The sequence below is a fragment of the Caretta caretta genome, chromosome 2 (assembly GCF_965140235.1).
Source record: "Caretta caretta isolate rCarCar2 chromosome 2, rCarCar1.hap1, whole genome shotgun sequence".
Classification (NCBI taxonomy): Eukaryota; Metazoa; Chordata; order Testudines; family Cheloniidae; genus Caretta; species Caretta caretta.
Genome location: NC_134207.1, coordinates 254,354,151 through 254,380,185, shown reverse-complemented (window position 1 = coordinate 254,380,185; position 26,035 = coordinate 254,354,151). Strand labels below are relative to the sequence as shown.

The 26,035-nt window shown below is 43.1% G+C and overlaps 1 protein-coding gene across 1 annotated transcript in view; it reads left to right on the top strand.

The window, feature by feature from the left end:
* Positions 1 to 26,035, top strand: part of ACTR3B (actin related protein 3B) — a 52,429-nt gene that overhangs the window by 11,531 nt on the left and 14,863 nt on the right. Inside the window, 7 exon segments of the mRNA XM_075124755.1 lie at positions 6,831 to 6,886; positions 15,465 to 15,589; positions 16,747 to 16,857; positions 17,691 to 17,766; positions 20,027 to 20,080; positions 20,083 to 20,120; positions 20,861 to 21,034. Coding sequence (XP_074980856.1) covers positions 6,831 to 6,886; positions 15,465 to 15,589; positions 16,747 to 16,857; positions 17,691 to 17,766; positions 20,027 to 20,080; positions 20,083 to 20,120; positions 20,861 to 21,034 — 634 coding nt within the window.

The window sequence follows — 26,035 nt, the reverse complement described above, 5'->3', positions numbered from 1 at the left end:
TACGTGCCATATTTATAAAGCTTTACCTAGATGTTTTCCCCTGATTCTTTTTTTATAGAAAGGTAGCCTAACTCAAAATTTTGGATAGAGATTATGGATTCAGCATATTTATTTTTTAAAAATATTTTGAGATTATAAGTAGTTTAGGCCTTTATGTGTTAAATTCAGATTTCATTTTAAACAGATTTATTTTTTAAAAAGAAAAAACTTATTGTAATTAAATACAGTAAAATAAAAAGTCTGATTTTAAATTTAAAAAGTCATTTTTTATCCACGCTGGCAAGCAGGCAACCTTAAATTTAAATTATCTATTTTAATCTTGTTTTACTTTTGTATTTTTCTTTAAGAAAATAAATAAAATTGGTTTTCATTGGTTGGTAACCGTTAAAACATGTTGATTTGCAAGTAAATAAAGTCTTTACACTAAATTTGGTGCTACTTTTTGCTGACTAGGAGGATACTGTATGTTAAGATATATATAATTGCTTAAATAACTTATTCAGATTAATAACTTCTACTTTACTATGTTAGAAAATGGTGAATGGAGCATTTCTTTATTACACTACTTTTCTATTTGTGATTTGTGACAAACTCTGTTTGGATGAAAATTAGAATTAAATTAAAATGCACAAAAACAGTGTTTTAGTTTTAGTTAATTAATAAAAAAAAAATATTTTAAGCGTGCTGGATAGGTAAGAAAAGTTTATCCAAACATGTTTTGCATTTAAACTATCTGTAGATAGTGAATTGAACTGATTGTTTCTGGTCACTATGTACATCATGATTCTAGAAGTAGTGGATATCCGCTCACACCTAGTTTTTATTAGTAGATAAGAAGAGATAAACAAGCTTTCCTGCTGTTTCAACTCTCAGTTGGTTTCATAACTTTGAATGAACTAGTTATTGAACTGAACTAGTTGAATAAACTGAAATGAAGAATATACTCTCTGCACCTGCGGAAGAGGTTACTGCTGTCAAAAGCTGATTTTACACTTCAACAAACTCTAGTGCCAGGTGGATATACAGTGATTTTTTTACCAGTTTTTTACCAGCTTTCTTTAAGACTTCAGCAGCAAACATGTACTGCTTAATTTTATTTTTTTGTTTCTAATTTAAATGATTTAACAACCTATATAAAGGCCTAATATTACTATAATCTATCAAAATTTCAAATAGGTGATTTTTAAAACAAAATGATTTGATTTAAATAAAAATCCAATGTAAATTGATTTTTATCCAACCTGTGAAGAAGCTTAGGGTATGTCTACACTACGGAATAAGGTCGAATTTATAGAAGTCGGTTTTTTAGAAATCGGTTTTATATATTCTCGTGTGTGTGTCCCCACAGAAAATGCTCTAAGTGCATTAACTCGGCGGAGTGCTTCCACAGTACCGAGGCTAGAGTCGACTTCCGGAGCATTGCACTGTGGATAGCTATCCCGCAGTTCCCGCAGTCTCCTCTGCCCATTGGAATTCTGGGTTGAGATCCCAATGCCTGATGGGGCTAAAACATTGTCGCTGGTGGTTCTGGGTACATATCGTCAGGCCCCCGTTCCCTCCCTTCCTCCGTGAAAGCAAGGGCAGACAATCGTTTCACACCTTTTTTCCTGAGTTACCTGTGCAGACGCCATACCACGGCAAGCATGGAGCCCGCTCAGGTAACCGTCAGCGTATGTCTCCTGGGTGCTGGCAGACGCGGTACGGCATTGCTACACAGTAGCAGCAATCCATTGCCTTCTGGCAGCAGACGGTGCAGTACGACTGGTAGCCGTCCTCGTCGTGTCCGAGGTGCTCCTGGCCACGTCTGCTGGGAGCGCCTGGGCAGACATGGGCGCAGGGACTAAATTTGGAGTGACTTGACCAGGTCATTCTCTTTAGTCCTGCAGTCAGTCCTATTGAACCGTCTTATGGTGAGCAGGCAGGCGATACGGATTGCTAGCAGTCGTACTGTACCATCTTCTGCCGGGCAGGCAAGAGATGAGGATGGCTAGCAGTTGTACTGTACCCATCTTCTGCCGGGCAGGCAAGAGATGAGGATGGCTAGCAGTCGTACTGTACCATCTTCTGCCGAGCAGCCATGAGATGTGGATGGCATGCAGTCCTTCTGCACTGTCTGCTGCCAGCCAAAGATGTAAAAGATAGATGGAGTGGATCAAAACAAGAAATAGACCAGATTTGTTTTGTACTCATTTGCCTCCTCCCCTGTCTAGGGGACTCATTCCTCTAGGTCACACTGCAGTCACTCACAGAGAAGGTGCAGCGAGGTAAATCTAACCATGTATCAATCAGAGGCCAGGCTAACCTCCTTGTTCCAATAAGAACAATAACTTAGGTGCACCATTTCTTATTGGAACCCTCTGTGAAGTCCTGCCTGAAATACTCCTTGATGTAAAGCCACCCCCTTTGTTGATTTTAGCTCCCTGAAACCAACCCTGTAAGCCGTGTCGTCAGTCGCCCCTCCCTCCGTCAGAGCAACGGCAGACAATCGTTCCGCGCCTTTTTTCTGTGCGGACGCCATACCAAGGCAAGCATGGAGGCCGCTCAGCTCACTTTGGCAATTAGGAGCACATTAAACACCACACACATTATCCAGCAATATATGCAGCACCAGAACCTGGCAAAGTGATACTGGGCGAGGAGGCGACGTCAGCGCAGTCACGTGAGTGATCAGGACATGGACACAGATTTCTCTGAAAGCATGGGTTCTGCCAATGCATGCATCATGGTGCTAATGGGGCAGGTTCATGCTGTGCAACGCCAATTCTGGGCTCGGGATACAAGCGCAGACTGGTGGGACCGCATAGTGTTGCAGGTCTGGGACGATTCCCAGTGGCTGCGAAACTTTCGCATGCGTAAGGGCACTTTCATGGAACTTTGTGACTTGCTTTCCCCTGCCCTGAGGCGCACGAATACCAAGATGAGAGCAGCCCTCACAGTTGAGAAGCGAGTGGCGATAGCCCTGTGGAAGCTTGCAACGCCAGACAGCTACCGGTCCGTTGGGAATCAATTTGGAGTGGGCAAATCTACTGTGGGGGCTGCTGTGATGCAAGTAGCCCACGCAATCAAAGATCTGCTGATATCAAGGGTAGTGACCCTGGGAAATGTGTAGGTCATAGTGGATGGCTTTGCTGCAATGGGATTCCTGAACAGTGGTGGGGCCATAGACGGAACCCATATCCCTATCTTGGCACCGGAGCACCAAGCCGCCAAGTACATAAACCGCAAGGGGTACTTTTCAATAGTGCTGCAAGCTCTGGTGGATCACAAGGGACGTTTCACCAACATTAGCGTGGGATGGCCAGGAAAGGTACATGACGCTCGCATCTTCAGGAACTCTGGTCTGTTTCAAAAGCTGCAGGAAGGGACTTTATTCCCAGACCAGAAAATAACTGTTGGGGATGTTGAAATGCCTATATGTATCCTTGGGGACCCAGCCTACCCCTTAATGCCATGGCTCATGAAGCCGTACACAGGCAGCCTGGACAGTAGTCAGGAGCTGTTCAACTACAGGCAGAGCAAGTGCAGAATGGTGGTAGAATGTGCATTTGGACGTTTAAAGGCGCGCTGGCGCAGTTTACTGACTCGCTTAGACCTCAGCGAAACCAATATTCCCACTGTTATTACTGCTTGCTGTGTGCTCCACAGTATCTGTGAGAGTAAGGGGGAGACGTTTATGGCGGGGTGGGAGGTTGAGGCAAATCGCCTGGCTGCTGGTTACGCGCAGCCAGACACCAGGGCGGTTAGAAGAGCACAGGAGGGTGCGGTACGCATCAGAGAAGCTTTGAAAACCAGTTTCATGACTGGCCAGGCTACGGTGTGAAAGTTCTGTTTGTTTCTCCTTGATGAAACCCCCCCTCCTTTGGTTCACTCTACTTCCCTGTAAGCTAACCACCCTCCCATCCTCCCTTCGATCACCGCTTGCAGAGGCAATAAAGTCATTGTTGCTTCACATTCATGCATTCTTTATTCATTCATCACACAAATGGGATGACTACCAAGGTATCCCAGGAGGGGTGGTGGAGGAGGGAAGGAAAATGCCACACAGCACTTTAAGCACAGCACTTTAAAAGTTTACAACTTTATTGAATGCCAGCCTTCTTTTTTTTGGGCAATCCTCTGTGGCGGAGTGGCTGTTTGGCCGGAGGCCCCCCACCGCGTTCTTGGGCATCTCGGTGTGGAGGCTGTGGAACTTGGGGAGGAGGGCGGTTGGTTACACAGGGGCTGCAGTGGCAGTCTGTGCTCCAGCTGCCTTTGCTGCAGCTCAACCATACACTGGAGCATACTGGTTTGGTCCTCCAGCAGCCTCAGCATTGAATCCTGCCTCCTCTCATCACGCTGCCGCCACATTTGAGCTTCAGCCCTGTCTTCAGCCCGCCACCTCTCCTCCCGGTCATTTTGTGCTTTCCTGCACTCTGACATTATTTGCCTCCACGCATTCGTCTGTGCTCTGTCAGTGTGGGAGGACAGCATGAGCTCGGAGAACATTTCATCTCGAGTGCATTTTTTTTCTTTCTAAGCTTCACTGGCCTCTGGGAAGGAGAAGATCCTGTGATCATTGAAACACATGCAGCTGGTAGAGGGGAAAAAAAAGGGACAGCGGTATTTAAAAAGACACATTTTATAAAACAGTGGCTACACTCTTTTTCAGGGTAAACCTTGCTGTTAACATTACATACATAGCACATGTGCTTTCGTTACAAGGTCGCATTTTGCCTCCCCCCACCGCGTGGCTACCCCCTCAACCTTCCCCCCCTCCCTGTGGCTAACAGCGGGGAACATTTCTGTTTAGCCACAGGCAAACAGCCCAGCAGGAATGGGCTCCTCTGAGTGTCCCCTGAAGAAAAGCACTCTATTTCAACCAGGTGACCATGAATTATATCTCACTCTCCTGAGGGTAACACAGAGAGATAAAGAACGGATGTTGTTTGAACGCCAGCAAACATATACTGCAATGCTTTGTTGTACAATGATTCCCGAGTACGTGTTACTGGCCTGGAGTGGTAAAGTGTCCTACCATGAAGGACGCAATAAGGCTGCCCTCCCCAGAAACCTTTTGCAAAGGCTTTGGGAATACATCCAGGAGAACCGCGAATGCCAGAGCAAAGTAATCCTTTCACATGCTTGCTTTTAAACCATGTATAGTATTTTAAAAGCTACACTCACCGGAGGTGCCTTCTCCGCCTGCTGGGTCCAGGAGGCAGCCTTGGGTGGGTTCGGGGGGTCCTGGCTCCAGGTCCAGGATGAGAAACAGTTCCTGGCTGTCGGGAAAACCGGTTTCTCCGCTTGCTTGCTGTGAGCTATCTACAACCTCCTCCTCCTCATCTTCTTCGTCCCCAAAACCTGCTTCCGTATTGCCTCCATCTCCATTGAAGGAGTCAAACAACACGGCTGGGGTAGTGGTGGCTGAAGCCCCTAAAATGGCATGCAGCTCATCATAGAAGCGGCATGTTTGGGGCTCTGACCCGGAGCGGCCGTTCGCCTCTCTGGTTTTCTGGTAGGCTTGCCTCAGCTCCTTCAGTTTCACGCGGCACTGCTTCGGGTCCCTGTTATGGCCTCTGTCCTTCATGCCCTGGGAGATTTTGACAAAGGTTTTGGCATTTCGAAAACTGGAACGGAGTTCTGATAGCACGGATTCCTCTCCCCAGACAGTCATCAGATCCCGTACCTCCTGTTCGGTCCATGCTGGAGCTCTTTTGCGATTCTGTGACTCCATCATGGTCCCCTCTGCTGATGAGCTCTGCATGGTCACCTGCAGCTTGCCACGCTGGCCAAACAGGAAATGAGATTCAAAAGTTCGCGGTTCTTTTCCTGTCTACCTGGCCAGTGCATCTGAGTTGAGAGTGCTGTCCAGAGCGGTCACAATGGAGCACTCTGGGATAGCTCCCGGAGGCGAATACCGTCGAATTGTGTCCACGGTACCCCAAATTCGAGTTGGCAAGGCCGACTTAAGTGCTAATCCACTTGTCAGGGGTGGAGTAAGGAAATCGATTTTAAGAGCCCTTTAAGTCGAAATAAAGGGCTTCATCGTGTGGACAGGTGCAGGTTTATATCGATTTAATGCTGCTAAATTCTACCTAGAGTCCTAGTGTAGACCAGGGCTTAGTAACTTGCTTAATGTCACTGAGAAAATCTGTATCAGAGCCAGGTTTAGAACTCTAGTTCTTTTCTCTCTGGCTTATGCTTTGAACACACCTCTTGTTCTCATCTGCCTCCTTTAGACAATATAAACTTAACACACAATGAGCTTGGAGGTAACTGTGAATAGTCCTTCTGCTAACCCTGTCAATGATAATAGGGTTGCACAGATGTTGGAGAACAGAAGCTGGGAGTGGGCAACAGGGGATGGATCACTTGATGATTACCTGTTTTGCTCATTCCTTCTACAGCACCTGGCATTGGCCACTCTTGGAAGACAGGATACTGGGCTAGATGGACCTTTGGTCTGACCCAGTATGGCTGTTCTTATGTTCTTAACAGAATAATATGTCCTGCAGAATCTTTTTTTTTTTTTTTGAACTGGTGATAAGTCAGATGGAAAAAACCGAAGTTGAGTTGATAGTTAGAAGGGGGGAAAAATACCTTTTCACTTGTAAACTAAGAATGTTTGATACTGAAATAATTGGACATTAATATGGAACTCCAATATGTGACTTTTAGTCATTTCTTAGAGCAGAGCTGTGCTTAACAGTGTAGATGGTCTGTACACTTATTTGGCTTTCACACTGCAAGAAGCGTGATTAGTGTCTTTACTTTGTATAGTCAGTACTGAGCTTGAAAATGAACTGATTTTTTTCTTGATGCATCTAAAGACCTACTGATAACTCTTTTAGGTACACAAAACTTGGTTATGCAGGAAATACGGAACCACAGTTCATTATTCCATCATGTAAGTAACTTTTTTCTCAGCTTCTGATGTACAAAGTTATTCATGAAAGTGATGAGCAATAAATAATTTACTTTCCAGTTCTTAACTCAACCTTCCAAGGTCTCTTGTCCATATTCACTATATCTGCATCCTTGACTCGAGTATAGCTAATGAAAACTCCTTCCTGCAGTTTGCCAGGATTGTTCCTCATTAAATCAGCTTCTGGTTGCTATGACTAAGATGAAAAGAGCTCTAGTCCTATCTCTGTTGTTTTTCTGCCAGGACTCTGGCTTAGACAGAATACAAGGTACTTCCTCTCTACCTGACTCTGTGGTTACAGCTTGGGTAGTATGTGGGAGGCCTTTTGTCAGTTTAAGTACTGAAATGCAGGTACCACCTGGCAGCAATGTGTATCCATCTTTATGCTGACTGGGACTCTAGACAGAGTGAAAAAACCCAAATATTAAATAACAGTATCCCTGGTTGGGAGTCTTATACAGTATACTCCTATATATCTGAACCTCTGCTTTGTCAGAATCCCTTCCTTGTCTCCAGCATGAGATACATGCTGCAGGGGGCACAGAATTCATGTATCTCATGCTGGGGGACAAGGAAGGGATTCAAATAATGTGGCGGTTCGGATAATAGAGCAGAGTTCCCAGCCAGATTGTGAGGAGGAGGAAGAGCAGGACAAACCCCTGGCTGCTGGGGAGGCCACCCTGCTGCTGAATGGCCTGGGAGTCAGTGAGCAGGGTCGTGACAGCTGAGCTGCAGAGGGCTGGCTCCCTGTGCTGCTGCAGGCTGGTGATACCCAACCCTGGCCAGGTGCAAGATGTAGTGAGGGAAGCTGTAGTCCTAGTAGGGCAGAGCAGAGATCCCTAACCAAGATACTGCTTTGCCCTGCCAGGACTGCAGCCTTCCCTGCACCTGCAGGGATTGTGTATCACTGGCTCTGCAGCAGCGCAGGGAGCCCTCTGCAGTCCCACTGTCATGGCAGTGGGACCATGACAGTGGACCTGCAGAGGGCTTCCTGCGCTGCTGCAAGGCTGATGACAACTAATCCCTGCAGGCGCAAGGTGTGGGGAGTGGCTGCAGTCCTGGCGGGGCAGAGCAGCGACCCCTGGCCAGCACTGCGAGGAAAAAGAAGAGCTCCTGGCTGCGGGGGAGGCCACCCTGCTGCTGAATGGTTCCTGCCCTTTCAATTATGTGAATAAAATCCATAACCCCCACGGTATTCAGATAAAAGAAGGTTACTTACCTGTAACTGGAGGTTCTTCGAGATGTGTGGTCCCTCTCTGTATTCCACTCAGAATTATACACATGCTTCTGGAGCCGGAGCTTTTCAAAGTAATATTGCACAGTGGTCAGAGCATGCGCCCTTGTATTGCCTCATGTTTTCACCCATGGTGGTAAACGGTGGGGCGGACTGGCCACATCTCCAGTTCATTCTCCACCTACAGAGCTGTGGCAGAGGGGAAAGCAGTACCTAGATAGGAGGAGGGTGTGAGGAAGATGGCGGAACCGTAGAACAGAGGACCGCTGCACCGAATGAGGATAATGAGAGGAAAAGGTGTGTACTGAACTCCACGTGGCCGCCTTACATGTATCCGCAAGGGGTTTGTCGTGGAGTGCGGCTGTGGTCGATGCTTGTACTCTCATGGAATGGGCTCATATCCCATCTGGTGGGGAGAGCCTTGACAAGTGTTAGCAGCCGTAATGCACTCTGAGACCCACTTAGAGATTCTCTGGGTGGAAATGGCCTAAACTTTAATTCTCTCCGCTATGATGATAAATAGTCTGGGAGACTTCCAGAATGGCTTTGTCCCGGAGCCCTATGCACATTGAGGGAATGAAGCCACCGTTCCGCATTCAAAGCATGTGCTTTTGGAAAGAAGGTAGGGAGATGTTTGGGTTGGTTGAGGTGGAATTGGGAAACCATCTTTGGCAGAAACTTGGGAAGCAGTTGTATTGAGACCTTGTCCTTATGGAACGCGGTAAAAGGGGGGTTTGCCATCATGGCTCCCAGCTCACCAACCTTCCTCACTGAGGTAATGGTAGCAAGGACAGCGACCTTCATGGAGAGGAGGGGGGGGGGAGCAGGAGGCCAGCGTTTCAAAGGGAGAGCTCATTAAAGAGGTAAGGACTAAGTCCCATTGGGGAGCAATGGGCTGAATGAGCGGATATTTACATAAAAGGTCCTTCCAGAATTGGGTGGTCAAGGGGTAGATAAAAATGGAATGCCCTTCCACTAGAGGATGGAAAGTGCTAATGGCGGCTGTATGTACTCTGATAGAGCTGAGAGCCAGTCCCTAGGTTTTTAGGTGGGGGAAATAGTCGAAGAGCATGGGGATACCCACAGCTTCGGTGGCAAGACCTTTTGGGCCCAGGACTCATACCCTTTAAGGTCAGAAGAGACCATCAAGTCTGACCTCCTGCACATTGCAGGCCACAGAACCTCACCCACCCACTCCTGAAATAGACCCCTAAGCTCTTGTTGAGTTACTGAAGTCCTCAAATCATGGTTTAAACACTTTAAATGATAGAGAATTCACCATTTACCCTAGTTTAAATCTGCAAGTGACCCAGACCCAATGCCGCAGAGGAAGGCGAAACCTTTCCCCCCCACCTGCCCAAAGGTCTCTGCCAATGTGCCCTGGAGGTGAAGCATGTCCATTTGCCTGATAGGATCGCCTTGTGGAGTCCTTTCGGCTACTGGAGAGTATGTCTTGCACTGCCAGTGAGCATTCTCATACTAATGGAGGTGTCCATCCAAAACCCATGCTGTCAGTTGTAGTGTCCATGGGTCTGGATGCCTGCGTCTGCCATTGTTTTGTGTCCGAAGTTCCAGAAATGTCTGTAGCGAGAGTGGAGGTTGTTTCAACATACAGAGAAGAAGAGGGAGCCATAATTGGCGAGGCCAGAATGGAGCAATCAGATGGCTGTCGCTTTCTCCTGCCAGAGTTTGTGGAGGAAGCGGGGTAAGAGTGTGTGTGTGTGTAGGGGGGGAGGCGTAGTTCATATGATCTGACCAATCAATGACCAGAGCATTGCCAGTGAGTGGGCACAGAGTCCTCCCCTGGAGCAATATTGGGTACATTTGGTGTTGGTGTGAGATGCAAAGAGGTCTCTGATTGGTGTACTCCAGTGACCAAAGATGTCCACGATTATTGTGTCGTGCAATTCCCATTTGTGGTCAGTTGCAAAGTTCCCGCTGAGAAAATCTGCAATCACATTCTAGGTGCCAGGCAGGTAGGCTGCTGACAAAAGTATATGAGGTTTGATGCATCATTCCCGGGGCGAATCGCTTCCATACACAGTGCTGGGGACCTCGTGCCCCCTTGTTTATGTAGTATACTGTGGTGGTGTTGTCTGACATGATTAGGACGTGGCGATAGCCGATAGCTGGTAAGAACAAGTGGCATTCTTTGTGTACTGACCAAAGTTTGAGAATGTTATGTGCATCCTGGCCTCTCACATGGTCCAGGTGTCTTGTGTAATGTGATCTCCAGTGTGAGTACCTGGGTGTGACGCACCGTTATGACTGTCACGGTTGGTGAGGAAGGGCATCCTGGAGCAGATTGTATCGGGTCTGTCCACCATTGAAGAGAAGAGATGACTTCTGGTGGAAAGTTGAGCATGATGCATAAGGGAATAGACTCTTTGCAGCCATAGCTGTAGACAGCAAAGGTGCAGGTGCGTGAATTATGATATATATTTACACGCTTCCATGTGCCCTAGGATGGGCTGTCCTGGCTGAGACAGAAGTGTTGGAGTTTATCCCTGCTATTTGGTCCAGTAGGCTCTGGAATCTGTCTTGTGGCAGATATACTCAGGCAGAGGTTGAATTGATGCGAGCTCCTATGAATTCCAGGGGCCAAGTATGGTGCAAAGTTGATTTTTTGATGATGTTGCTCACTTCTAGGGAGGAGAAGAGTAGAAGAAGCTAGGATGTCGATGCTCGAGCTTCCTCTCTGCATCACGCTGCCAGCAGCCAGTCATCTAGGTATGGGAAGACAAGGATTCCCTGATGTTGTTGGTGAACCGCTATCACAGAGAAAACCTTTGTAAAAACTCGTGGGGAGGTGGTAAGTCCAAATCAGAGAACCCTGTATTGGAAGTATCGATGCCCAACCTCAGGAGCCTTCTATGTGTTGGATGTATGGAAGTAGGCATCTTGCATGTCGAGAGCTGTAAACTACGTGCCTTTTTCTAGTGAAGGAATGATGGTCGCAAGCGTGACCCCATGGAATTTCGTCTTGCGAATTGAGCGGTTGAGGTGTCAGAGGTCCAAGATTGGTCTCCATCCCCATTTCTTCTTGGGTACAAAGAAATAGTTGGAATAGAACTCTGTGCCATGAAAGGCTGCAGGGACTGACTCCACTGCTCCTCGCTGTAGGAAGCAGTCCACCTCGAGGGTAAGAATACTGTCATTAGAGGGATCTCTGAGCGGGGGGGTTAGGGTAGGAGATGTGGAGGAGGCGTCATCATAAAGTCTATGGTTTGGCTGTGTCAAATGACATCCAAGAACCACTTGACTGTTATAGCTCTCCAAGCTGATAGGAGTTTGAGATGATGCCTAAAAGACGTAGGGGATGGGATGGCTCTCTAGGTGCACTCAGAAATACTGTTTTCATGATGACTGTGTTGTGCAGAGGTCTGCATTGCCGGAACAGGTGGACGAGTTCTGTGTAGCTTAGGGTGCTTCTGAGGAGGTTTGTAGGCCCATCGGTGGTAGAAGTGAGTCGTATAGGGATGGGCTGGTGATGGGCGATAACATTTTCTCTTTATTGATGGTGTATGTATGCCCAAGGATCGTAAGGTGGCTCTAGAGTCTTTTAGAGTGTGTAAGGAATCACCAGTTTTCTGGATGAAGAGGTGTGATTCATCAAAGGGAAGGTTCTCAATTGTGTCCGCACCTCTCTAGCGAAACCTGAGATGTGTAACCAGGATTCCCTCCTCATGACAATTCCAGTCGTGAGGACGTGTCCGCTGAATCAACTGCAGCCTGAAGTATGGACCTGGCGACCAACTTTACAAGTGATTTTACATCAAGTACAATCCTACTGAGGTAGCTTATCTGCAGATTCCTTCATCTGGCTGTAGTTTATAAAGTCATACTTGGCCATCAGTACCAAGTCGTTAGAGATCCTGAACTGTAGTCCAGCCAAGGAGAAAACCTTTCAACCTGTGAGGTCCAGTTTCTTACCCTCCCTGTCTGCCGGGTTGGAGCGTGGACGGCATTGTTTGGTCCGCTCTAACATAGCCTGTATTACCAAGAAGTCGGAGGGTGTGAAAATAAAAATTCTGACCCTTTGGGGAGGATGTAGTATCTTTTTTCTTGGCTCTCTTCAGGGTCGGTGTACAGATGGCCAGGGTATGCCACAGCCGTGTGTGCTGGTTGAAGAATGGCATCATTGATTGGTAAGGCCACCCTTGCCAATGCCGATGTATGCAGAATGTCTAATAAATGGTCCTGCACCTCTTCCAGTGGGATTTCAAGAGCATTGGCTATTCTCCATAGGAGTTCTTGAAACTGATGATATTCATCTGGTGCGGAGGAAGGTGTTGATGACATAGCTGTGCCTGGAGATGGTGAAGGGAATCTCTCCGGATCCGCCAGTACAGTCTAAACCGGGCTGATCAGTGCATTGTCTAACACCATTTCCAAACGTCTACTAGTTGAAGGGTGGGGTGGTGAAATAGGGGAGTTCTCCCCAGCTGAACGAGACTGTTTTGAAGATGAATACTGGAGCCATGAGCTCCAATATGGCCAACCCGTTGATCCCGCTGTTATTGTACTTGTGTCCAAGGAGATAGATATCAGATTCTTGGGTAAGGCAAAGGAAGAAACTGCCACGGAGCCATCGGAACCCTCTGGTAGTCATGTTTCCGGAACGGAAGCAGTGGACTGTGCCGAATGTCTGGGTCCTCAGATTCAGAGGAGTTGGAGTATTGTGTGAATGGTGGTGCTGATGTATCCATCGAAATGGGATGCATTAGAGAGGTATGGCCAGCAGGCGTGGTAGATGTAATGCAGGATATGGAGCCCTCTGCAGTGAGAGCACTGGAACATGTGGAGACCTCACTCTTTCCAGGGTGAGCAACAGTTCGTGAGGGCAGGGAGGGTTTCCAGTTCTCCACAGAGTCAATGGTATCTGGTCTGTTGACTGGATCTGGTAAAGGTACCTGTGTCAGGACCAGCGAGTCACGGGATGCCAGTAGATCCAAGGCAGGAAGGGTATGTGGATCCAGCACTGGGACTGGTGGATCTGGTCAGTGGTGTGGCCTTGGAGCACATAGCTCCTCCGTGGCTGGAACTCGTGGACAGTACAGCATCTTTCTTGGATTTAGAGGAAGACTTACTGCCATGCTTATGTGCATGCTTACATGGCTAGGCCCCAGTGCCGGGTCTGTAGCACTGATACTGGTTGATCTGGATGGAGGCTTCAGGGGGGTAGGAGGAGCACTCTTGTATTGCTCAGACCGATGTATGGGGGGTGCTTCTTGAGGTGGAGAGCTCAGCCTTCCCGTGTACGTGCTGTGAAGGATACGGTCATGTGGCCTTCCCCCAGATAGTATAAACGACGCTGGTGTTTGTTGCTGATGGAAAACGAGTGAGGGCAGGAAGCACAGACTTTGAATCCCGGTATCTTCAGCATAAACCAGTACCCAGACCTTGGAGCTGAGTGGGGGTAAAGGGGGGGGAGATTGTTTGGGGAGAAAAACTGCCGAAGTGATGTCCCAAGTCCTTACTTATAAAAAATGCTAGGAATTACCAAAGTACAACGAAAACCAATAAAATTTTAACTAATGAATGAAAATAAGATCCATTTTTTTGTTAAAAAAATAAAAAAATGTGTCACTAAGAATGAGAGGGCGGCAGAATCTCCAACTTGGACCATGCGTCGGTGAGAAGGAACTGGAGATGTGGAAGGAACTGGAGACGTGGACTGCCCCACCCTTTATCGGCTCAGGTGAAACCATGAGGCAATACAAGAGCGCATGTGCGGACCACCAAGCAATACTACATTGAACAGCTCTGGGTGCATAGTGCATGTGCATAACTCTCAATAGACTACAATAGGGACAATCACTCAAAGAAGAATCAGGAATATACTGTGTCACTTTTTGTGGTGTGTACGTGCTGTGCCCATAGCATATTCAAATGGTCTCTTTATTTGGATCTGTTACTTAATTTTTTATTGATCCATATTAACACCAAAAATGTTGAAATCTAAATTTGATACCTTTCTAAACTCCATTGATTTTAGTTGTCCTTTATATCAGTAAGGTGTCGTAGTCTTGTATCTTATGCTTAAAAACTTTGTTTGGACTACATATTGCCTTAAATTTGAGGTGCTAATTATGCTTCTGCTGTATTTGAAAAGGTTTATGGGACTTTGTTCAGTTAATCTAAAACAACATCTAGTTTTCTAATGTCCACGGTATTTTTTTGCCTGCCTTGAATGCTGACTTTTTTTTGGATAGATGCTACAAGGTAAGGAAATATTAAATAAGCCCAGAGGTCCAAGGAAGTTATTGGGGAAGCACTCTCTATCAGAACTATAGTGCAGTAACTACGTAGTTCAGTTAACATAAGTGTTAAAACAATTTTCTAAATCAAAAGAATTTATAAAGATATACGTATGTGTTGTGCTAAATAGGTTTATGTATACACCATATGGTAAGAAATATTTCCTCTGACTATTAATGTAAATCTGACTTTTGTCAATTGGAATGTTTTGTGGGGTCTAGTGTATGTTTCTGAAAAGTTTTCAAACTCTGAAGAAGTTTTGTCCTAATACTGTTAGAAGCACTCTTAAGTGATTATTCTACGTACTGCCTGTTCTCCATTAGAAGTAGTTGAGTGTGTGATTCTGGCTTACTGAAACAAGATTGTAAATAAACAGGCTACATTTTATTCTGTTTTTATTTATAGTTTGCCCTCGATGTCTTGCTGCTTAATCTTTCTGCCTACACCAGCCTTCTGCTAGTGATTTTAGTGATAGTTGCCTCCTGCTAATAGCAAGCATGAATGTCTCAATAAGCTTCTCTGTAGGGCTGCAAATTGATTTTTTTCTACCAGCCAGAATAATGGCTCGGTAATTTAATGTTTTCAAATATTTTCTTCATGCTCCCACTGCCTCCCCCTTCTTCTTCCTCTTAATTCTCCAACTTGCCTGGTATATTGAGACCCAGAAAAACCTGTAATTTCCTCACTTCAGGAGTGCCTACTGTATTGGAAATCCAAAAGTATGCAGCTCTCGAGTGCTGTAGTTGGTAACGGGGTAAATTTTTAAAGTGGCGTGTGTGTGTGGGAGAGAGAGGGAGGGGATTTGGTTGCAACTCCCACTGATGTTAATTGTAGATAAGTGACCAAATTCCCTGCACTGCACTGAAAATGTACCCTAACATATTAGTGTGTCAGCTTATCACTTCCTACATTCCAGTCTTTATTTTTGAGAAAAGAATCCTTGCTTGCTTTATTTAAAGCAGGAAAGGGGAACCGCTTAACACCTCACATTGTTCTATGTTTAGAAAAAGAGTTTTTTATTTTTAATGTGTTCTTTTGTGATGGACTATTTATTTATTTATTTAGCTATTGCAATCAGAGAGTCAGCAAAAGTAGGTGACCAAGCCCAGAGGAGAGTAATGAAGGGAGTTGATGATCTAGACTTTTTCATAGGAGATGAAGCCATAGATAAACCTACCTATACTTCAAAAGTAAGAATATATAATGAAGCTTTAAGCATCTTTCAGAAATCTTTTTGAATTGACTCTCTATTTTCATTTTTGTAGATTATTTAAATGCCTGTCAAGAAGATTTGAAACAAACACTTATCTGAAGTTTGCTGTCATTAAGTATACTAGTCGTTGTAGTTGCAGAATGAAAGGATTGAATATAATATAGTTGGCTTCAGTTTAGCATGTGCAAATTTGGTTGGTTGGCTTCGTTCTTTCGTTCATTCTTTCTTTCGTTCTTTCTTTTAAATAGTTTTCTACCAGTGCTTTAGCAACAGTTGATGACAGATCCATCTTGTGAGGGTCTATTAATGCATTTTCTTTTCCCCAGTAATGTCAATAGCTGATATAGACATAGATACCAAATCTTTTTATTTCCTCTTGCTGAAAATTGCATGGGACCTATATTAAATGATAAAATTACTATTTTGGTGCTGATCAGTTTGCTTTGAGAAATGTCAGAACATGTCCCCTGGCCCCTTTGCACAGGGTCATCCTATAAGTCCATTTCTGTGTGAGTCCGTTTTTCTTTGTCCTGTAAAGGACCCTTTTCTGTGGGAGATTAATAAAGTAAGGTATATGTTAAATATTCATAAAATATATATCCGATATTACTTTCTTATATATTGGCTTAAGCACCAACTGTGTGCTGGGCACTAAAGAAAATGTGAAGATAGCCCCTGCTTATAGGAACCTATGGTCTAAAATAATATAATACTGAAGTCTTGGTTTGTCATCTTAGCTCCTATCATTCATAGATTGCAAAATGCTTACAATGGATAAGAAGTATCATTATCCCTAGTTTACAGATGGGGTAACTGGTGCACAGGAAGGTGAAGTGCCTTGCCCCAGGTCACACAGTAAAGCAGCGGCAGAACTAAGAATAGAACCTTAGTCTTAGTCTTCTGACTCCCAGTCCAGCCCCCTATCCACAGACAGAATCATAATGAGAGACCCAGGAGAGAATGATGACTTAAAAATTATTGGCTTTCTTTTAAAAGTAGAACGGTGACACAATGTTTATATAGGCTAGTATTTATGGCTCTCATAGAGGATACTAGGATTTTGCTTCTCGTGTTCATTGTATTGTTACCTACTGGCTCATACACTGACACGTTTAAAATGTTCTTTTGCTTCAGTGGCCCATATGACATGGTATTGTTGAAGACTGGGATCTCATGGAGAGATTCATGGAGCAAGTAATTTTTAAATATCTTCGCACTGAACCTGAGGATCATTACTTTTTAATGGTGAGTAATGGAACTGGCTAAGAAAATGCTTCCACAAATGGGAGATGGTATAATTGTGGTGGATAACATTCCCAGCACAAGTAGGTTTTGTTACAAAGCCTAGAAGCCTTTTGTAATTTTTCATTTTTTTTATTGCTCTAGAAATTATATATAAAATCACATTAGACCCTGTTTCTAGTACACTTCTGAAACAGGCTTCTTCGTTTGGGCTTTATTTTTTTAAAAGCTTTGGATGGTTTGATTGAATTACAGATGCTGCTTAAAATAATTGGCTGACTTCAGTCAAACAAAATAAAGCATTACAGTGAAATAGGGGGAAATGTCACGTAGCAATATGCTGTATGTTAGCAATCATGTGCACAATTATGTATTCCCTTCTGTGAAAGGTTTCTGTTGAAGATGAAATTAGTTACTTAATGCAAAATGATTTTTTAAAATCAGTGGTTTTGCGTAGGAGGAGATAAATATAAAGAATACACAATTCATAGCTGGATTTTTTTTTTTTTTAAATAAAGACCACTGTTAAGTAGTTAAGGTCCCAAATTGGATCAGCCTTGAAACTTGTTCACCACTGAACATCAGGCTGTTTATATGAATTGTTTGGAAAGATGGTTGTAATTTATGACACTAAGTAGTTGTATGCAACTTGTTTACGTGGAATCCTGCAAAACAATCTGATTTTAGTTTAGTTTATTTTAAAATTAATGCACATTCTTTCATTTATTTTTCTTGGTAATTCATCCGCTCCCAGGTAGGAGTAGTGGTGATGTGAAGAATCCTTAGACGTTAAGTTTGCTCCCTGTACATAATGCAGATTATCCCTTATACACCAGTCTTGCAAACACATGTACACCGTGTTTAACTTTATTATGGTGAGTAGTCCTATTGAGATCAATGGGACTACTTTCGGTAGGAAAGTTAGGCAGTTGCGTAAGTGTTTGCAGAATCAGTGTCTTACTCTGGATGCGTTTCCTTCTTACATGTACTTATATGTCAAAGTCATACTACTTATTATGGCCACAGTATGTCATTTCTGTTCACATGTCAAACCAAACTTTTTTTTCCTAATAATCAGTAATTTTTCAAAGAAATGTTAACAACCATGTTGTGGAAGGTTGGGCCTGTGTCTACCCACCAAAGAGTAAAAGGATCAGATCTATTTACCTGGGACTTATTTGGGATTCTTGAGTGCCCTCATAAACTGAAAAATTGGGTTACTGCTGGATCAGGAGCCAAGTTTGATAAAAGTCTGAACTGCATTAGATATTTAATAAGTTTCAGAGTAACAGCCCTGTTAGTCTGTCTTTGCAAAAAGAAAAGGAGTACTTGTGGCACCTTAGAGACTAACCAATTTATTTGAGCATGAGCTTTCATGAGCTACAGCTCACGTCATCGGATGCATACCGTGGAAACTGCAGTAGACATTATATACACACAGAGACCATGAAACAATACCCCCTCCCACCCCACTGTCCTGCTGGTAATAGCTTATCTAAAGTGATCATCAAGTTGGGCCATTTCCAGCACAAATTCAGGTTTTCTCACCCTCCGCCCCCCCCCCCCCACACAAACTCACTCTCCTGCTGGTAATAGCCCATCCAAAGTGACCACTCTCTTTAAAATGTGTATGATAATCAAGGTGGGCCATTTCCTGCACAAATCCAGGTTCTCTCACCCCCCTCCAAAAACCACACACACAAACTTTATAGTGGTGATATTTACATAAAAAAGTCAGCATTTTTCAAATGAGTCTTCACAATGTGGTTACAGTTGTTGTGGTATGGAAAAATTGAAATCCAAGTTCATTAAATACCATTATAGCTCTTTCTCTCTGAGGTCAGTAAGAACTGCCATACTGAGTCAGACCAAAGGTACGTCTAGCCCAATATCCTGTCTTCTGAAATGAAGGCCATGAAAAAGGAGTCAATATGTCTTTTGGAGATTCCTATTCTTGTATAAATCCTGTCCATGCATCCTGCTGTATACAAAGTTTTACCATGACCAATATTTGTTAATGCTGCTCAAATTTGGAAAGTTGGTCAGTGTGGTAGATGTTCTCACTTGACGCAGAGATTTCATCTTTGCCTGAATGTGTAGCACTTTTCTGTGTGTTGAGTTCCATTTCCAAAAAGTTTTTGGTTGGACATTTGTATAGTATTCTACCTTTCACATATGGGGTATTTCCTCATGCTACTGTCAAAAATTTAGAGTACAGGTTACCTGTGTGAAACAAAGGCAAGCTTAGATAAACGCAGCACAAGCATCTAGTCAATTTCTAATTGTCGAACCCTCTCAGGATACAAACTTGTAATCATTATTTATGCACTCTAATTTCTGTTCCAATTATGGCATCCAGTGTGTCGGCCTGAATGACATCTAAGTACTGAAATATATTATAATGCTGTGGGCTCCATTAACTTTTTTAAGCTTATTGCCTGTTGGTAGTTATCTGTACCCTGCAATATTTGCTATATGGAACTTAAAATGGGAACTCTTAGAAACAGCATAAGCTTGCCATACGAAGTAGTCATTGCTGTGTTTACTGTTACTGGCTATGGCCAATATTACCCTTTTCCTTTTTCTCTTGTCTTTATTTGTTGCCTTTTTCAGGATGCATTTTAAAACATCTCTTTTCCTTATTGTGTTTATTGGTCATTTTCCCTTCCCTTTAATAGCTTTTTTGTTGTTTGTTCAGTATTTTTGTAACCTTTGTTCTTCTCTATCCATTTTTCAGTCTCTCGTGCAGGATACCTGTTTTCTCTTGTCATGAGTACTTTTTGCCTTTTTAGATCATTCCTGAAAAAGACCTCATGGTTGGAACGTCTCTATCTTCAGCATGCGTTTAAGATTATCCTTATTTTTTTTACATTCACTGCTGATGTTTGTATTAGATAATATTAAGCAGCATCAGTTCTCCAAATATTAATCAAGGGCCTTAGAAAGTAGCATCTAGTTTCATTAGGGTTTACAAATTTGAGGTCACTTTGAAAGGTGCCAAAGTCTCACTTTTAGTTTTTTAAAAAAATGCAAGAAGCTGCTGGGTAAAAATGAACATTATATTCTGCTGTTAACTTTTGGTACTTCGTACGCCAGCTTTTTCTAAGCATTTTTTTCCCATAAGCAGAAGGTTATATAATTGGAAGTTGCATCAAACATATCCCTATTGCAGGTAGAGATATCACATATTTCATTCAGCAGATCCTAAGGGAGAGGGAGGTGGAAATTCCCCCGAACAGTCTCTGGAGACAGCAAAAGCCATAAAGGTAAACATTTGATGTGAAATTTACCTTACTTTTAAGAGAGGTAGATTTTTGTTTTTTGTTTTAGCACATTGCCAGTGGCCCTTTTTACATATACAAATATAGGAATTGTTAAACTATACTTTTCCTTCTATTTAAGCTCTTCATAGAATGAGGGGGAAAAGATGTAAAGGGGAAACAAGGAGAAATATGAATAATTATCAAGCAAGACTTTCGTTTAGAATTAATATGTACGTGTTTTAAAGGTGAAATTGGCTTTAGAGTTTGCTTCAAATTTGAACTGTGCTAGTTAAGAAAATTCTCCATAAAAACTCTGAGTCTTGCATATATTGCATAATATTACTGGGATGATCACCTATTTCTGATCATGTAATGAAATGCGTACAGGTGGACCCTCTGCTTTGAAACCAGTGATTTCAGTGACATTGCATGCACGCTAAGGAGTTTGCCAGTGTGAAGCCCCATTGAAATCAATGGGGTCTTGCGCATCTCTCAATGCAGGATTGGGGGCTTTACCAATTCATTATGTAGGACTTTTCCTGAACAGTCTGTTCCTTAAGAATAAGGTTAGAATTGTAAGAACAGTAGTTACGAAATGTGAACCCTAGGTTAATAGATTTAGACCTCGCTTTTGATTCTCCAATTAAGTAATTTTCACTGTTTTTCTGAACTGTTCCTTGGTGTATTTAATAATTACGTATGATCAGTTTAGGCAACTTTTAATGCATGGTATTTCTTTACAGGAAAAATATTGTTACATTTGCCCTGACATAGTAAAAGAATTTGCCAAATATGATGTAGATCCATGAAAATGGATCAAACAGTACACAGGCATCAATGCAATCAACAAAAATAAATTAATTATAGATATTGGTTATGAAAGGTTTCTTGGACCTGAAATTTTCTTTCATCCTGAGGTAAGAATGACAGTGCCTAGCATTACATTTTTTAATTTTTTTATTTTTTTTTGGTAAAAAAAAAAAGGTGCAATATAATTCTTGATGCAAGAGCACCACCTTGTGGAAATTATAAATACCAGTAAGTCTTGTCTGAGAGGGCTGGAAGACTTGCAGTTAATATATGCACAGACACACAATAATAGGTGGATAACTGCCTAATCTTTTGTTTTTCTTGTGGAGGTATATAATGTCTAAATCTTTCAGTTTTTCAGAAGCACAAACTAAAACAAGAAAAATTTACCTGAAATCTCAGATCTTGACTGAGGCTTTTTTCTTTTTTTAAAATACTGGTTTAAATTAGCAAATGTCATGAATTATATACAGTATATTTAGTTGTGTAGTCAAACCCTTTGAATATCATTCCTGCTTATAGCAATTTACCAGAAGTAGTATTTTAATTCTTGGACACTTATATTTGAGGTGCCTTTTAGGTAAGGAAACTCCAATGAACAGATCCTATTATAGTGACTGTCCTTGTAAAACTGAAGGCCAAATTCATCTCTGAATCAAGTCTCTTAAAACTGGCTGTCATTAAACAAGTCTGAGTATATTTAAAATTACCATTGATTGTATAAGCATAACTGACATGTCATGATGTTTCCCACCCAACAAACAACCCGCGCAGCAAGTAGTTCAGTTGTGAGAGCTGCATCAAGTAGGCACCCCACGGCAGGGAAAAGAACCCAGTTTATATGGCTCAGGCAGATGGCTTGCAGGGCAAAGGCTAGGAAGGAGAGATGCTCACCTTTCTTCCAGACAGACAGCCTGTGGAGTGTATCCTGTAGGTGGTAGGTAGGCTCCTGCAGAAGACCCTGGGTTGGGGAAAAGGACATAATCGATATGTTGAACTTGTGTTAAACTGCTTAATCTGAAATAAAACTGAATCCAGAAAGGAATGGAAATCCTGTGGCTAGAAAGTGTTTTCTGGTGCGTGGACCAGTGAGTTAGCCCACCTGCTTGAAGTAATGGACTATACTGCAGTGATTCTGGACAATGGTAAAGCATCTATCCACCCTGAAAGCAATTACTGTTCCTGCTGGGTGTATCTCATTCAGAGCTCAAAAGCAGAAGGGTTTTTTTGACATCCAAACTTTAAAGACAAAAACCCCAGAACCCTTTTAGCATCTGTGCAAATTCTTCATATTTGGTGTAAAGTCAATCGTGATCAAAATTGGAGAGATACTGAACATACAGCTAGATCCAAGCTGCAGCAAGATCAGGAAAGAGTAGAATAACGCTGGTTACTGGCAGTTGCGGAGATCTGGTACTGACAAATACAAAAATCATATATCTAAAGAGGGGAAAATCAACAGGTGCAAAATATGGGGGAATGTAATGTAACAGCTGCATCCATCCCCATTAAAGAAACGTTTATGTTCATCTTGTCTCATTAATGCTGCACGAATGTTACTAATGTATGTCACTAAAAACTGTTGTAATTGGAAGGAAAGGTTGGACCATAAGGGAATCTCTGAGGAGTGATCTACAATATTAAAAAGCTTCACCCACATGTGTCTTCATATGTGTTGGCACTGGCTTCAGACTGCACCTCTAAGCCCATATTCATCGCTGTGATCCTTGAAAGTCCTAAGATCTCTGCTCACTTAATTTTTTCAAATGTTTTTAATCATTCTTCAGGCCCTTGCCCTATTATTACAAAGACAAGGCAGGCTGGGTGTAGTTCCCTCTGGAGCCTTCTAGCACTGATCTTGACATGGCAGGAGGCCAAGTGCGCTGCCCGCTCTACTCCAGAATGCGAGAGCAAAGAATCACTGCTGAGTGTCTGATCCCTACACCCGATTGAATTGGGTTGGCACGTCAGCCGAATGTGTTGATTCTGTTAAAACACAAAACAAAAAACGCTTCAGTCCACTGATGCCACACCATGATGCAGGGTCTGCAAGAAACATCTCCTGTGATGTTTTTAATAAACACACCACAGATGGTCCCAGCTATGGTGAAATGCTTTATTTTCATCTATTGGAGTGACTTGATCACTGACTTGTAACTCTCTGCTCACATGTGGCAGAGTAAATAAAGTCTTTCATTGATTTAGGCTGCAAGCTACTGGTGTGTAGTGCTTGTGTACACATACTCGTGCTGTCGGTCATCGAGCTGGAGCAAGCATAAATAGCGATGTAGCAGTGGGCGCATGGGGAGCGGTAGTAGAGGGACGGCAGAGTCACGTCGAGTACATATCCTTGGTTTCAAGAAGGTTTGTACTCAGCATGGCTCAGCTGTGCCTCTGCTGCCACTACTAGTGTTACTGTGTCTACACTACGGTTTATACTCCCGCTGGGTCAGTGATGGCCAGCTCAAGTATGCGCATGAGAGCAGTGAGCAGGAATCACACTCCTAGCTCGTAGTGTCAAGATGGACTGAGAAAAACTGACACTTGAATGTTTGGATACAAGGGCTTTTGGCGTACTGGATCTTCAATTTCAGAGGACGTTAGCCAGGTTTGCATTTAACCTAGCGTGTGCTTGGGCATGTACGATAAGAACAAGACTTTGACCTTCTTTTTAAGGGAAATTAAACTAATGTTAATGCAGTATTGGAGTGATCCATGCTAACGTCGTGGCTCTCTGTACGATCTAGTAGCCAGATCATTTGTATAGGTTTGAGTCTGCTACTGCCTCTGAGCTAGTGGACCTTATTCATTAGCTCAGTAGACTTTTAGATCCAGAGATCCCACGTTCAATTCCTGCAGACAGCAGAAGAGGAGCATTGTTACATTAGGGTTAAGATGTCTAGCGTTGAAGTAAGAAAATTCCAAATCTCTCTCCGGCCTCAGTGTTAATCTATCCATGCTGCATATTTGTTATATCTTCTTCTGTCCCTCTTCCTTAAATGTAAATGCTATTAATATGCGCAATATGGCTGAGTTTAATATTGCGGAAGAGCTCATAACTACTTTCCTAAAGCATGAGTGCTTGATTTCTCAATCTTAATTTTTTTTATACTGCCTAAAAATATATATACACACACTTGAACTTAAGTTATTGTGTATGTTTACATATCTGTAGATTATACCCTCGATATATCAACTCATGGCAGTGAAATACACGATTTGGAGTTAAAACAGGGCAAATATTAAGATGAGTCTAAAGATTTGGAGAGTGAAATAAAGCCTATATTTTGCTACAACAGTAAAAAGTTTTAACACCTCTGTGGCATTATTTCCCTTTTATTTATATAGAGAAGAGTTTATTTTGGTCACTACAAGTACATTCCATATTCAGTAAGTAGAAGCAACATCAGCCCCAGTGAATTTTTTACAGAAAAATGTTGTTGCAACATATCGTTCATGGAAATTAACTCGAGTCCTCTCGTGTCATTTGTATGTCTGTATTCCACTTCTTTCAGCTTGCCAATCCAGATTTTATGGAATCCATTTCGGATGTAGTTGATGAAGTTCTATAGAACTGTCCCATTGATGTTAGTTGTCCATTATATAAGGTATCAGTCTTTTTGGGGTAAGACTGACTAACTTCACCTGAAAATTAAAGGTCCATATTCTCACAATGAACTATTTTAATTATGTAAGTACCATTCCCATCTGGTATGGGAAGTGCAAGCTCTAGGTATAAGTACTACTAGAAAAAAACCTTTTGGGGGGAATCCAAATAACTTGGATTTCTCATTGAAAGGTACTTAGTATTTACTGCTTTTCATTTTCGAAGCACTTGAATTCTTGCAACAGACATGTGAAATCGTTAAGTGTTCTCTCCATGTTACCAATGGAGGAACTGAGGCAGAGAAGTTAAGTAACCTGCCTGAGCCACATGTGGAGTCTGTAACAGAGCTGGGATTATAACTTGAGTTCCTGGAAATTTATTAATATACCATGGTTTGAAAACTTTTATGTTTTTGGTAATCTTGATTCTTGCATTTCCCCCTTCACTCCTCCCCATCCCAAAAATAGCTAAATACTGAAGCTAGATATTAAAATATGTAAATAAAAATAGTGATGTAACCCAGGCTATTAACCCTGTATAAGTTTATCAGGCATCAGCCAAGAGGGATCTTTGTTACTGGCTTGTTAGAATATGAAAATGGAGGTTCCTGAACTACAGCCCATAAATCCTCAGTCTGACTTTAAAACATAGGCCTGCAGTGAGCTTTCTCTATGAGTTGGAAGGACAACTCTCAGTGGGATCATAGGGTAATGGCTATTAGAGTTACCAAAAGCAACTACAGCATTTGCTCAAGAAACTTCCTGAAAAAGCACAAGATCAAATTCGCACAGACACACCCCTGGAACCCTGACCTGGGATATTCTATCTACTACCCAAGATCCATAAACCTGGAAATCCTGGGCGCCCCATCATCTCAGGCATTGGCACCCTGACAGCAGGATTGTCTGGCTATGTAGACTCCCTCCTCAGGCCCTACGCTACCAGCACTCCCAGCTACCTTCGAGACACCACTGACTTCCTGAGGAAACTTCAATCCATCGGTGATCTTCCTGATAACACCATCCTGGCCACTATGGATGTAGAAGCCCTCTACACCAACATTCCACACAAAGATGGACAAAAAGCCGTCAAGAACACTATCCCCGATAATGTCACGGCTAACCTGGTGGCTGAACTTTGTGACTTTGTCCTTACCCATAACTATTTCACATTTGGGGACAATGTATACCTTCAGATCAGCGGCACTGCTATGGGTACCCGCATGGCCCCACAGTATGCCAACATTTTTATGGCTGATTTAGAACAACGCTTCCTCATCTCTCGTCCCCTAAAGCCCCTACTCTACTTGCGCTATATTGATGACATCTTCATCATCTGGACCCATGGAAAAGAAGCCCTTGAGGAATTCCACCATGATTTCAACAATTTCCATCCCACCATCAACCTCAGCCTGGTCCAGTCCACACAAGAGATCCACTTCCTGGACACTACAGTGCTAATAAACAATGGTCACATAAACACCACCCTATACCGGAAACCT